This window comes from Falco biarmicus, chromosome 15 (assembly GCF_023638135.1).
Source record: "Falco biarmicus isolate bFalBia1 chromosome 15, bFalBia1.pri, whole genome shotgun sequence".
Lineage (NCBI taxonomy): Eukaryota > Metazoa > Chordata > Aves > Falconiformes > Falconidae > Falco > Falco biarmicus.
The window spans coordinates 15,366,396-15,379,885 of record NC_079302.1 but is presented as its reverse complement, the minus strand read 5'-3'; the positions used below and the strand labels follow the sequence as shown (position 1 = coordinate 15,379,885).

Sequence of the window (13,490 nt, the reverse complement as noted above, 5' to 3'; positions counted from 1 at the left end):
TTTCTTTTGCCTTGTAACTCTTAATTTTCCAGTGGCTTTAACTATTCTGTGTATGAAGAGGTTATGTAGATGGTAGACATTTTGTAAACAGGGAGGCTGGAGCTGCTTTCAGACTAGGTAGCAGTTAGGTAACAATTGCGTGCCACATAGAAAAGTTTTTCTTGAAATGAGATATGCCTAAAGGGGCATGGGGAAGGCTGCAGCCGTGTCCCTTTTGTATGAAGAAAACATAAGGGTATCTGCTTTCAATCAGAAGATAACAAAACCTTTTAAAGGAAGATGATTAAATCCCAAAACAATGGTGTCTTTCTCTTGGCTTTTGAATCCAGTTCAAAGCCTGATTCAGTCTGACTTCCCAGAGAAGTAATTCCAGTTAAAAAAAAAAAACAAACCACTTTGTAAAAATGAATGTTATGCCTGGCAACTTGTGGTTGAATTAACACAGTTTGTAAAGACAATGAGATGAGTATTGTACTTGACAAAAAGTTTTTTACCTGGAAACATACTAAGCGTAGATGGTTTTGTTACTTGTCCAGTAGTTTTCATTTAGACTATTAAGACATTTAAGTTCTCCAGCTTCAGTTCTGTTCCTTTTTATATGCTTTTACTTGGTAAAAAGTACCACAACAAAGCACAAATGTGACCTTAAATTTAATTATTGGGTACAGTTATCTAAGCATTCTGTTACAATGTTAAGCGACTGTGCATGAACTCTGGTTGGTAAGCTGCTTCTCTATAGTAAGGTTTTTCTCCCTGTTGAAGTGACAAAGTTGAAAGATGCCTCTACTTTTTATTTACAAATCTGAAGTGTGACTTGTTTAATAATTGCTCAGATAGTTGTTGATGCTTTACCAATGAGGTTGGAGGGACAAACTCCAAGGGTTTCTGTGTACTTGGGTAGGCACTGGCATTTGACTGTTGCTGAACATCCTTGTTACAGACTCTAAAACTGAAGAATAAATACTGTTTGACCTGTATTTCAGTATTGATGACTTATGCTGTGGCATTCTCATCTAGTGAATCTTTTATTTTCATTTATTAAAACTTCATGAAAAGCAACCTGAAGGCATGGTTACATACTGGTCCTTTCTCCTGATTAATTTCTCCAAGGCGGCAGTCATCTTAACCTCCAATGCTTCAACAATTAAAACAGTTATCTGCTGCTTTTATCTCCATAGTTTAGGATTGCTTTTATTCAGGGGTTCTAGAGGAAGGGAGTTGTGGTAATGATTTGGGCAGCATGCTGAAGGATGGATGGGTGGAGGGGAAGCTGAGCATGCTGTAGTGTGAGTTAGGCTAGTTCTGTTTCAGTCCTGAGATTGTGTTAATTTAGGCTCCACACAGCAGCATCTTTCAATGAGTGGCTGCTTCCTGAGAGTTGCCCTTGTGTATCTCCTGCTTTAGTAAGAGGGTATCCCTTCACAAAGTTGTAGCGTAGAAAAACTTCACATAATTCAGTCTTTACTGTCTTGCTTTCAATATTTAAGTGGCAAGTAACATACTACTGCAGTTACTAATTCTTCAGTAGTTTACTGCTGAAGCTTAATGCTTAACATGAGCTATTAATGCTTTAAGTGGGCCAATGTGACTTGACCTATCCTGTGAGTAACCAGATAAACATTAGTTGAGTGTTCTCAGTAATAAACAGCTGCAACTTAACTACTTCTGTTAAAGGTGGTACTATAACCAAAGGAGTATTTTGTATGGTGGGGCAAGAAGAAAATGTACTGGAATAGTTTTTAATTGCCACTTTCTTACATCTTCACTATTGGCCTCAAGAACGTGAAAGGAAAAAAAAAATATGCAAGAAGTCCTCTCTAGGTTATTTTTTTGACATAGCTGCTTCTGTGTATGCAGGGAGTAAAACCGGCCTAGACTTTTGTGGAAAGTAATCTCTGTCCTCTTGTTTGCATTTAATTTACCAAGGTGTTCACAACGTTCTTATTTACAAGACACAGTGAAAAAGAGATTCAGCTTTTTCACATCAATGATGAGCCTATATTCTTCAGAAAAATAGGTTGGCAAAGAAATTGGAATTAATCAGTGGAAGACTACTCCTGTATGAAAAAATATGAAACATGTCAAAGACCTGTTAACATGCAGCATTCCTCAGCCTTCTAAACAGGATGCAGTAGAAAAATTGTCATTTGTTTATTAATCCATAACCTTCCACTCTAGCCTCAGGCGAACAGAAGTGTGAAGTGCAGTCACATTCTTTAGCAGTCATCTCCCATGCCTTGGAAAGCTTTCTTTTTTCCTTGTGTCATACTTATGACCTTTGTTTCTTCAAGCAAGCAAAGGTGGAAGCAGAACAGAAGAAAAACTAATCTACATTTCATTTTTAAACTAATGTTTTAGTTTTGAGAATGTGGGAGTCTTTCATACCATCCTTGACCACAGTGAAAACACTTTAATTGAAATCACCACTGGCCGAGTAAAATCCAAGTGCATCCTCAAGTCCTGAAAAATACTACACGCATAATAATAGCGCCCACAGCAGAGTGACTGCTGGACTGACATAGTTACCTGCAAGGATGTCAAAACCTTTCCTACAAATTACTCCAAAGTATATCACTACTAGAAAAATCAGGTTGACACCACAAGTTACAGTAAGTCTGGGTTACAACCTGTCATTTTGCACATTGCTGTCCTGTCACAGCACAGGAAGTTTTATTTCTGTGTCAGATCCCTATATACCACACAGAACGTAAGTTGCATGCCTTGAAACATTATTCAAGAATTTAGAAACTTTGATCTCCTTGAATCTTAACTCTGGAATTAAGCTGAAATCCATACCGGGAAGACTAAACACGAGTAATAAACCAACATTACATTCTGCTTTGGCACGCATGGAAGAATGACATTAAGAGCTCTATACTTACAATTAATTATGTAAAGAAACCCAGAGTGTCCTGTTAAGAATATCAGTTAAAACTTGCTGCCTACACACAACCTATTACTGTTCATTGTACTGGAAAAGTAGAATTTTGTTCCGCTTTTGTATCCTTCACAGAGGTAACAGGAATTTAATAACACACATCACATTGTAAGCTTTTTATATAAAACCACTTACTGGGCAGTATACAACTTTATTAAGACATTATAGACATTCTCTAAACACTTGAGAGGCAGCAGGCAAGACCTTGCGTGAATATTCTGAAGGCACCAGGCAGTTCCGTTAACTTGGTTTAGCTGTCGCCTTTCCACACAGTACAGTCAGCTCACTCTAAGGGGGGGAAAACTCATTTCAGTTCAAGCGAACCAACAGAACTCAGAAGAAAAAGTCACTACTGTTAAAGCAAGCAGTGAGCAAGCGCTCCCTCCCCTCCACCGTCTACCTACAGAGGCAAGTCCAGGTTATAAAATCCAAAACAGCTTGCACACCTTTAGCTTGACTCCAATAGCTGCATTGACGTCTAAAAGACTGTAAACTGATTAATATTTCTTATGTCTAGACAGATTGCTGGTGCTGCACATGACTTCACCAGAAGCCCAGGTACACTGATCTTGAGAAGAGTCAGGCACTATGTGCTCCAAAGTTGTGTTCAACTTCACTTCCCAACAATTTACTTCCCTGAACCAAAGGTAAGGCAGTTCCTGTTCAACTGCACCAGAGAATTAACAGGAGTATAGCTCTTACTCAGCAAGGGACATACAATAATAGCGAGATTGTAACAAGAACCGAAACATAGCTGTAGCTTTGTAAGCCTTTGTGAATATGAGACAGAGGGACACCAGAGCCATCTAGAAGGAAGAATTCATGTTTCTGTTACCTCCCAGGCAATTACCAAACCGCACATGCTTATTTAAGTGCATTAACTTTTACACGCTGTGTGCAGCAGTTCTCCCCTCCCTGCTCCTCCCTTGCCCTATTCCCTCCAATTTATGCCAATCAATTTAGGCTTAACATCAGAAGAGTTAAAAGCACTTAGAATCTGCATTCATGACAGTACCCGACGTGAAAACCTGAGACTAGGTGTCTGAAAATTTAACCCTACTAGTTTTAAGCTTACCACTAAGTTATGAATATGCTGTACTGTATCTTGATTTAGTAGTTGCACATCAATATTATGGAGCTCTCCACCAGCCATACAAAGAGTCTAAACATGAAGAAAAACAGTTTTAAGACAAACAGTTTTAAGACAAAAACTATTCTGAAAGTTTTTACTTGCATGACCAGCTTTTCTGAAAATCATGTGCTTCCCTGCTACGCTGCAGAACTTAAGCAACCATTTTTTGTTTTAACAGCAACTCATTTAGGGATGGCAAAAGCTATCACTATCAGACTAGTCACAGTTTGTCAACTACTTTAAGTTGAAAATGGTGGGTTGTTCTTTTTTTTTTTAAAAAAAAGTTTGATACCTTTCCATCAGCCAGGGGAATGTTTACAAATGGAACAGTTTTATCTTGGGGTACTGATTTACTTCTTGGTAACATTCCTTGAGCTCTTCCACTGGTAGGTACAGTTCTTGAGACAGTCTGTTGTAATCCAGCACTAGAATACAAAAAAAAAAAATGTTGCTCTGCAGGAAATTTTCAAGCATGAAGCAAACGCACCTTATAGAAAGGCATTTGTTTAAATTTTTAAATGTTTAAATTTTTCCAGTTCTACCAGAAGACTACGTGAAATCCAACCACCAGCAGCTTTTACTAGCACCACTGAGTAACATTTTATGACCCTGAAACACTATAGTAGCCTCATAAGCCTGTGTTACAGGCCAGCGAGCAAGCTGACATTTGGACCACTCGGTAACAATAATATCCACCCTCCAATATCAACAGTGAATTCTTACAGTTTTGGAAAGAGGAAACTTCATGCCTCAGGGTTTAAGATAAGATGTGTGCTCTGTCTGTCTGCTACAGAGGGAGATACCAAGAATTACCAAAGCTGCTGGCTCTCAGAGGTACAGGGCATGCCTTAATGCCATACAGAATTCCCAAGTTTCTTTCATGGTACAATTGTTCTTCTTCCACTTAAAAAATAAAAATTTAGTCTGACATTGATAGCAGGCCAAGGTGAAACGAAGCCATTTGCTGGTTTCCTGACCCATTTGTTGCTAAATTTTTTAACCCCTCATTTCAGCTGATTACTTCTGCCAAAACCAGACTCTGTAGAGTATGGGAAACAATAATAACTGAAAACCTTAACTGTTCAATATGCAAAGAAATTATAATGACTCTCATTGATTGGGGTTTTTTGGGGGGTTGTTTCTGGCTTTTAGAACACAGCAGTATGACTTTTTAATCAAACTTGGGCTCCAAGTATTAGTTTAAGCTGTAAACCTTTAAAAAACAAAGTGAGTGGGAATAGAACTTACACTCCAAATCTCTTGGGGTTTTTTTTAAACTGGCTTAGTTATGACACCAAGCCCTGTACCTCCATGAGAACATAAGTAAACACTCAAAGCAGAAGGTGTGACTGGTTCACATCCTCACAACCAAATTTAGTGGCAGACCAAGAAGATCCATTAAATCTAGATTGATGATTAATTACCATCTAGATTGGTATTAATGTAGATACATAGTGTCTTGGTATTTAACAAATTTATTTCTTAAGAACAAGACAAAAAACCCCTTACCTTTTGGATACCTTTGTTGTGGCTTTGAAATCTGCGGCACTGCAATCAGAAGAGAATGGCCTCAGTCACATTTGCAGAGGAGTGAACAGACAAAAAAAACCCAACAACACAGAGGTTATTGGTTTTGTTTGTTGGGGTTTTTTTGTGTGGTTTTGGGTTTTTTTTTCCATTTCCTCCTCATCTACTTCTACTGTAAAGTTTAGCTAGGACAAAGATGGACAGAAGGCGGACTACAGAATGCTGAAGTGCTCCGTGACAGATCTAGTATATATACACGTGAAACCCTCCTACCACCGTAGCAGAATGAAAGAATGATTAAGTTAGTAGGTGAGGGAGGGTTGCAATACCGAAGTTGGGTATAATTAAGGGAACATCCACAGCCTTCTATGTGAGTGTGCAAAAAGTTTCTTGGGAAGTTCCTTTTTCAGCAGGAATTCATTTTTCTAGATTAGTTCTGACAATATTTGTCCCGTGTGGTTGACCTGAATGCAGAGAACAAATTTTTTCCAGTTTTGGATTTTAACTCAGTTCACAGAAATCTCGATGACAGAAGTTTACCTCATTCTTTCCTCATCTCCCTCTTCCCACACACATTTTGGAGATATTGTAAGGGCATGTGTTTCTGGCCCAGTGTTCACATACTGGAATCAAAGCAACCTTCAAAACCTGAAAGGTTAGACTTCCCCAGGCAAAGCAGCCTTCTCCAGATGGATTTTGTTGAGCCAATAATTTTCTAATCCCAGTTCAAGAAAGTAACTAAACCTGGCTAAGATTCTTTTTTATTTCTTTTAAGCACATTAAACACCAATATGTTACTTAAATTGCATTTCCCTGAAGACAAACTGAATGTATCAAAGTAAGTGCCAGTGGGTACAAGTATGTACACTGGAGCTGTAGGTGTAGCAGGAGCTTCTCAAAAAAATTTTCACGCAGGTATCCACCAATTTTTTAAGCCATTAGGTCTTATAGGGAGACTTGAATTTGGTCCATCATAACTGTGATTAGCTTTAAGGCGTTTTTGCAAGTGTGGATTTTTCTGCTAATGACACCTCCCTTTCAGCTATGTATGACAGGGAAAAGTTGCAGAACAATTCATTAGTCCTAACACAGCAACAAAGATGTTTCCCTGACATACACTCTTCCATTAAGTATTGTTTGGAATTCTCTGCTGATTACATATATTCAGAACTATGCACCATTCAGTGAGTGCGAGATACAGCTACATTCCCTTCCCCAGCTAGGGGTGCTTTTTTGTTCAGAGTTCATAACCTGAATCAGATGTTTTGTGGTGGTGTGGAAGACATCTTTATCAACTGTATTCCCGTTGGGCTCAAGTCTCAGCTACTTTATTTGAAAAGCATTTTATTCAGCATTCATAAGTTCAGGCGAGTTAAATAAGCTATCAAGGTCAGTCTTACCTAGAAAGATGGTTCAGTTCACTATTTAAACCAGAGGCCAATGAAACCAACGACTTGGTTTTGGAAGTCTGAAAACATAGATGTGAGACCACAGTTAAAAGAAGTGGCGTTTTAAGGCAAAACGATAATATATTTCCAGGGAACTATACTGTAAGAATTCCCGGTTGAAAAAGAACATTTAAGCCCCATAGTGCTGCCTTTTATATAGTTCTGCGCGTCGATAAAATGGCAAATAGACATTCCAAACAAGAGTTTCATAATGTCAGAATGTTTTTGTCCATACTGAAGTCCCGTGTGAACAACCACCTTCCTAATATACACCCCTCCAGCTTTTAAGCCCTCTTATAATTAATTAACGCCTGTGACTCCACATATAATCTTTTTGTCTTGGCTGTCATATTGCTACATACTTCAGTGTCTGGCTGAGACACTCCGTTGCACAGATGGTATGAGGTGATAACATTAATACACTTGTGTTATTTGGTTAAGGATCAAGGTGGACAAGAACGCACAAGTCATTCAAATATAGAAGAGCATGTATTAAAACATGAAGTTGAGCATGTTTTTTTTTTTAAAAAAGTCAACAAAACATGGTTCCACAAACCATTAAGACTTACTGGGAAGTCAAGGGAGAATGACTATGCCAGCATATGCAAGTCTGCGTGAAATCAGTTACCAGAACCTCAAATATCATGTTTCATTATGGTATTAACTTACTATACAGTTTCGCCTTGCTTAACTTAAAATTTGTTGACTTTAAACCAACTGATTTTTCAAAGAAACAGCAGGCCACTGGCCTGTCTCCTCATGGACCTAGCAGGGTTCACAGCAGGTCAGAACTGTTAGGTTGTTCAGAAAAAACTTACTTTAGAGATTTTCTTTGCAGAAATATGCTTGCCATCTTCATATTCAACAATTGTAGTTACCTTAACTAGAAATAGAGATTAGAAAGACAAGGAAAATAAAAATCTCACGAAGAGCAAAAAACACTGCTTCCAAGGGATTTGGTTGAAGCCTGTTTACCCCGACAGCTATGTATCGGTTCTGCTATCTGACGGTCATTCACCTGGGACAGGGTTCAAAGCAAACTATGTGTCTTCGTCACATTGTGACACACATTAAAAGACACCACATAACCCCTCAACACCCAGACAAAACAGAATTGCATTTCAGTGGTAGTGTCCTTCTTACTGCATACTTTGGTGTATGAAGAGAAACTATTTTCCTAAGAAACCTCAGTGTGCAGGAGGTCAAAGGCAAATATATGAGAAAACCGGGATAAACTTCATAGCTCTCCTGCTATACCATAAAGCACTGACAAGTCACTTAAATATGTCTCTTCTCACCATTTTCAGTGACAAACCAAAGGCCAGGAACTCTTATCTCATGTTTTGAAGTACCTCTACAATAGCATAGCTCATCATCCTCCACACTGAATGCTGGGGGACCTGTATCTTGTACTTCTAGCTATACACTTTTTCCTCTCGTATACTTCAGGCTTATCACTCACTTTATAAATGCTCAGACCAAACCAGTGGGAAAAAAAAAACCCACACAACAAAACCTGAACATTTAACAAACAAGCTATATATTAATAGATTGACTTGCCTTTTTTGCTGTTGGTCTTCACCAGTTTTGGATTCGGTACGTCTCCTAGAGAGCAGTCAGTCTAAAAAAATTTATCCAACAAGGGAAAGTCAGCAGTTTTTGCCCAGTAAACGTATATTATTCTACAAAAGGCAGTGAACCAAGTGGGCATAAAAGGAAGTGACAGAAATGAGATTGGCTAAATACCAGTTTATTTTTTCAGAAACATCTGGATTTCTTCCAGCAGATGACACTAAAGCTTTAGGTGACATTCAGAACTGCACCATAGCTGGCTGTCTAGCCTTTTCATATCATCTTCTATGTAAACAGACAGCCAAGCAAAATAATTTGCCTGAAATGTTTATGGCAGGGAGAGAAGACTTCCATTCTGTAAGCTGTGACAAAATTTGAAAACACACACTTACCACTGCAGCAGCAAGAGCCACTTCCTCCCCTCTTGGCAAGTCTGTAACTCAAGAAAGTATAACTCGTTTACATACAATTACTCACATAATTACCTTACGTGCTATGAAGCTGAACAAGTAATTCAGGATTACAGTTCCCTAAATAGTTAACCTTAGCTAACATACATGCTGCATCTGAACAGGATCCAAGCCTAAGACAGTCACTCCTACAAAACAACAATAAATCTTAGGCTATTTCAGTACATGTAATCTTCAAAAGGATACTAAGTGCAGCCACGCAGTATATAACTGGAATTGAAAGAAGAAAAAAAAACACCCTATGTCGTGCTGCTGAAAGGTAATGCTTTTATGTACATTTCACTGCATTTAATCTTTGAAAGGATACTAAGCATAGTCACGCAGTATATAACCTGAATTGAAAGAAAAAAGCCCCCTATGTTGTGCTGCTGAAAGGTAATGATTTTAGGCATAAGTTTTCAAGAAAGATACTGACATTTATACTCAGCAAAGGCATACAGTAAAAAGTTCTTCAAGAGTTCGGTTTGGCCTCTGTGCGGCCCCTGCAATTTCCAGCTGCAAGGTGGATTCCGAAACATCAGTTCTCACCAGAGCATGGAACTGATGCTGGCTGTGCACCACAGCTGAAACTGCTGTGTAAACATGAGGTTAAAATTAAACATGTTTGCTCGTCATTGCAGGTAAACAACTAGATGAGAACGGCTCAGCAACAGACTTGGGACTAACAGAAAGACAAAATCTCTGGAGGTGCAGATTCTGGTGGGAAGAAGTGCTTGAATTGTTACGCACAGCACACGCCAGCCTTGTCATGATGCCTCCTCTCTTCAGGCTTTAAATAAGCCACATAAATAAGCCTTAGAAGCACACACAAAAGAAGGCTCCAGGCTCTGTACCGTGTCACCCACTGACCCTATACCCGCTTCGCACACACCGCGGCGGTGCGGGGCCGGCCGTGCGGGGCCGCGGGCCACCCGCGCTTACCGAGAAGGTCTTTCCTCCGCATCTTCCTGACGGCAACCGGCATCTTCAGCAGCTCCACGGCAAACGCCTTCTCGGCCGTCTGCAGCAGCGAGTCCAGCTCCTTCCTCATCTCCTGGATGTTCTCCTTGGCTTTAAAACAAAACAGGCTTTTACTGCCATACGTGTCACAGATTCCCAAGCACTGGTAGGCTGCGTTACAAAACAGGGTTCAAACCAACCCGGGATAATCGGACTTGGGACCCGCGGCCCCGGGCGGGAAGGGCCAGGGCCCCGCACCGGGCGCTGCAGCCCGCTCGGCCCCCGGCGCCGCCAGGGCGCCCCCTGCCGGAACGGCGGCGCCACGGAGCCGGCCCGGCGCGGGCTGGGCGCGGTGCCCCTCACGGGACGGGGCGAGCGGCTCCCCGCTCCCCGCCCCGGCCCGGAGCCGCGGTTCCCTCAGCGGGCAGGGAAGCAGCCGGCAGGGCAGGCACCACCGGTACCGCCACTGTGCCCGCCCGGGGCAGCCCCGAGGTCCCTCCCCCGCTCTACCCTACCCTGCTGGTCGAAGTCCCTGAGGAAGAGTGCGATGCGCTGGTCCTTCTTCTCCTGCGAGAGGGCCCCGCGGCCGGGCTCCACGCCCGAGTCGGTGCTGCGCCGCTTGCCCGCGGGCTTCCTCGGGGGCATGGCTGCCACCCGCGGGGCAAACGCGCCGCTCCTCGCCCGGGAAGCTTTAGTAAAAGCGGGGCTTCTCCCTTCCCTCCCCTCCCCTCCCCTCCCCTTCCCCCGGCGGACACCACCCTCCCGGGGCGGCGGGAGCGGGCGGCCCCGGCCCTCTCAGTGGCGGCGGGTATGAGGGGAGGGGGCTGCCCCGGCCCGTGGGGCGGGGGGAGGGCACCGCGGGGCCTCGGCCGCCCCTGCCGGAAGGGAGGCGAGGGCGGGCACCGCGGGGAGCCCCGGCGGTGGGCTCAGGCACGGCCGGACGCGCACAAAGCCAGGCCCCTGCGCCCTGGGGCGGGCTGCGCTGGGCAGGCCTGTACGTACCCGCCCGCACACGCGCGTGCTCGCGGTGGAACACAATTAATTGCGCTTTGTTCGTTAATTACGTTTTTTCGTTAATTGACGTGAAACGGCCGCTGCCGGCCCCGGCGCGGGGTGGGGCGCAGGGAGCCGTGTCCGCCCCGGGGCGCGCAGCGGGGGGCGGCGGGGCCGGTGGGGCCGGGGGTCCTTGGTGCGCCGTCGGGGGGAGCCTGTTGCGGAGCTGGCGGCTGGGTTTGCCTGGGTTTGCCTGGGTTTGGCTGTTTGGCTGCAGTGACCGACCTGTTCTGCCTGATGCAAAGGGTTACGGGGTGTGTAAATTACAATCAGGTGAAGACAGTATTTAATAAACACGTCATAACGCAGAACATGAGAAAGGCATGGCTAGGCATAGTACTGACTGTCTAAAAACATCCAAAGCTGTATCCTTAAAAGTAGAATTCCTTGCAAAAACTTACTGTATTAACATGCATCCAAATAAAAATCATGCCAGAGGCATGGGTGTCTCAGGTTTTGTACAACCGATCAACCCTGTATTCTTTATTGACCAAAGAACTGTGGAAAAAGGGATTTAAATAATGTTTTTAAATACTAGTGGTTTTCACACAGCCTGTGTGGTTCATGTGGCAAGCTCCCTGAAGTTAATAGTTTTTTCTGTACCGTATGCATCTGGCGCAGCATCCTTATCTACTGATCCAGATGGGACAAACTACATCACTCAAAAAAAGCTGTAAAAAATCAGACTGACAATTGGTAATATAATCATTTTATATCGGACCACGTTCTTGTTTGTAAAACAAACAGCATATTCCCACAAAACCTCAGGTAAACATTTCTGCTCCAGAAAACACTCAGATACTGGATACGAAGAAGAGAATAGATTGCTTTTGCTTTTCTTTAGAGGTGCTGGCATATGCATATGTTTAGGGAAGCAGAACGAACTTCTCTTTCCCTGAACTTCAGTTTGTTTTGAATTACCAAGCAAACACCACTGAAGTCATTCTGAGGTGTCACTGCAAAAAGACAAGATGGTGTTCCTTTGTAAGTTTAATCTTATAAAAGCCACGTAATAAGTTTTTTTTAAAAAGGAAGCAGCTGACAATACCAAACAACCCCCTCACTAAAGCTTTCAGGCCACAGCTGATCAGCCTGACTGATTGACGCTTTTTATGAAGAAAGAAGTCTAGCTTGCTTAATTCCTGGTTACATCTCCTTACATAAAAAGGTATAAATAATTATGAGCATAAAACATGCCTAAGACCATCTCTATGTATAGTCCTGCACTGACAGGGAATTGCTTTGTGCTAACAAATTTGACAAATTTCAAGTGCATAAATTGGAGTGATGCAGAAATTAATTATCAGGTTCATGGATTAAAGTAAATACTAGTTTGAACGTGCCATTAAATGCTTCATAGTGCAATCCAGCAAGTGTTGCTTCAGTGACACAGGAAATGGAGAACTAGTACCTTTTTTTTTTTAACATGTGCTTTATTATTTGGAAGTCTTATACATCTGAAATACCATTATAAGGAGCACCTGTAGGAAAATCAAACCTAGAAGCATGCATTTGAAAGTAAGGATTGTCTGTTATTAATGAAATATTTCAAAGACGTTGAAAATAAGCCTCTTTCCTTAGCTTTACAGGATTGTTCCACAAAAATGCACATTAACCTTATCACGGTACATACAAATATTGTGGATGGACAATAGAAATCATCACCCTTCCATATGAGATGCATCAAGAACAAATTGTTATCCCTTATAATGTCTGAAACATAAAAGGCACCATAATAGAATGTTTAGAAAAAAATCAGTTTATGCCATTGTCTTTTGATTTAAAAGTGTAAGAATTGCTGTCCCGACTTAAAACAAAAAGCCTTTCACACCTGTAAATTATCATTAGAAACTTGTAAACCTTTACATTTTTTTCCAGAAGTATCAGGTGCAAATGCAAGGCAAATATAAAATCTATTGACTTATTAGATTACAAATACTACCCCATGAAAAAGCTGTAGTTACAAAAATATAAAAAAATATTCTAACTCCCATTGTTAGATCTTAGCTTCAATCTACGCTGCATCACGAGTCCAAAGCCAGATCTGATTTGGACACACTCCCAGAATAGGAAAGTGCTGTCTGTGTTATTTTTACATCAATATTCTGACCTCTTAGTACAGTTTTGCTTTCTGGATTTGTTTTATTAGTGCATATTAAGGATGCCCAGTGGAGAGCGCTAACTGATAAAAGGTTGTATTTATCAATGGATAGTAGCAACGTAAGTGTTCTCAGCCTGCTGTCCTCCAAGAAATCCATTTCTCCAAGGATAAAAGTTTGGTTTTTTTTTTACCTCAAGCCTCCATAGTAACTTTGTGAAGCAGCATGCCATTTTCATGTATGAACCTGTGACTGCTGGCAGTGACCGAGAGGTGCTAAATCCTTCTCATGGGCTTCAGTAAGGAACTGTGA

The 13,490-nt window shown here is 41.8% G+C and overlaps 1 protein-coding gene across 2 annotated transcripts; it reads right to left on the bottom strand.

Moving 5' to 3' along the window:
- Positions 1-3,073: 3,073 nt before the first annotated feature.
- LOC130159063 (borealin-2-like) lies at positions 3,074-10,740 on the bottom strand. 2 transcript variants are annotated; one of them, XM_056360233.1, is made up of 10 exons: positions 10,542-10,740; positions 10,009-10,137; positions 9,010-9,050; positions 8,606-8,666; positions 7,864-7,928; positions 6,998-7,065; positions 5,580-5,618; positions 4,363-4,495; positions 4,014-4,100; positions 3,074-3,226 (listed from the first exon to the last, which is right to left on the bottom strand). In XM_056360233.1, exons 1-10 carry the CDS (start codon positions 10,669-10,671, stop codon positions 3,179-3,181), a joined length of 801 nt encoding a protein of 266 aa, XP_056216208.1. In that variant the 5' UTR covers positions 10,672-10,740; the 3' UTR covers positions 3,074-3,178. The 2 variants fall into 2 exon arrangements, with proteins under 2 accessions (XP_056216208.1, XP_056216209.1); XM_056360234.1 differs by lacking the exon at positions 10,542-10,740 and adding an exon at positions 10,227-10,330.
- Between the last annotated feature and the right edge of the window lie 2,750 nt (positions 10,741-13,490).

Bases quoted from the DNA above. Each gene is read 5' to 3' on its own strand.
- LOC130159063 (XM_056360233.1), bottom strand. From the start codon at position 10,671: ATGCCCCCGAGGAAGCCCGCGGGCAAGCGGCGCAGCACCGACTCGGGC. The intron at 8,667-9,009 runs GTAAGTGTGTGT...AAATTTTTTTAG, and splicing joins TGGCTCTTGCTGCTGCAGTG to ACTGACTGCTCTCTAGGAGA. The intron at 7,929-8,605 runs GCAAGTCAATCT...CTCTATTTCTAG, and splicing joins GAAGACCAACAGCAAAAAAG to TTAAGGTAACTACAATTGTT.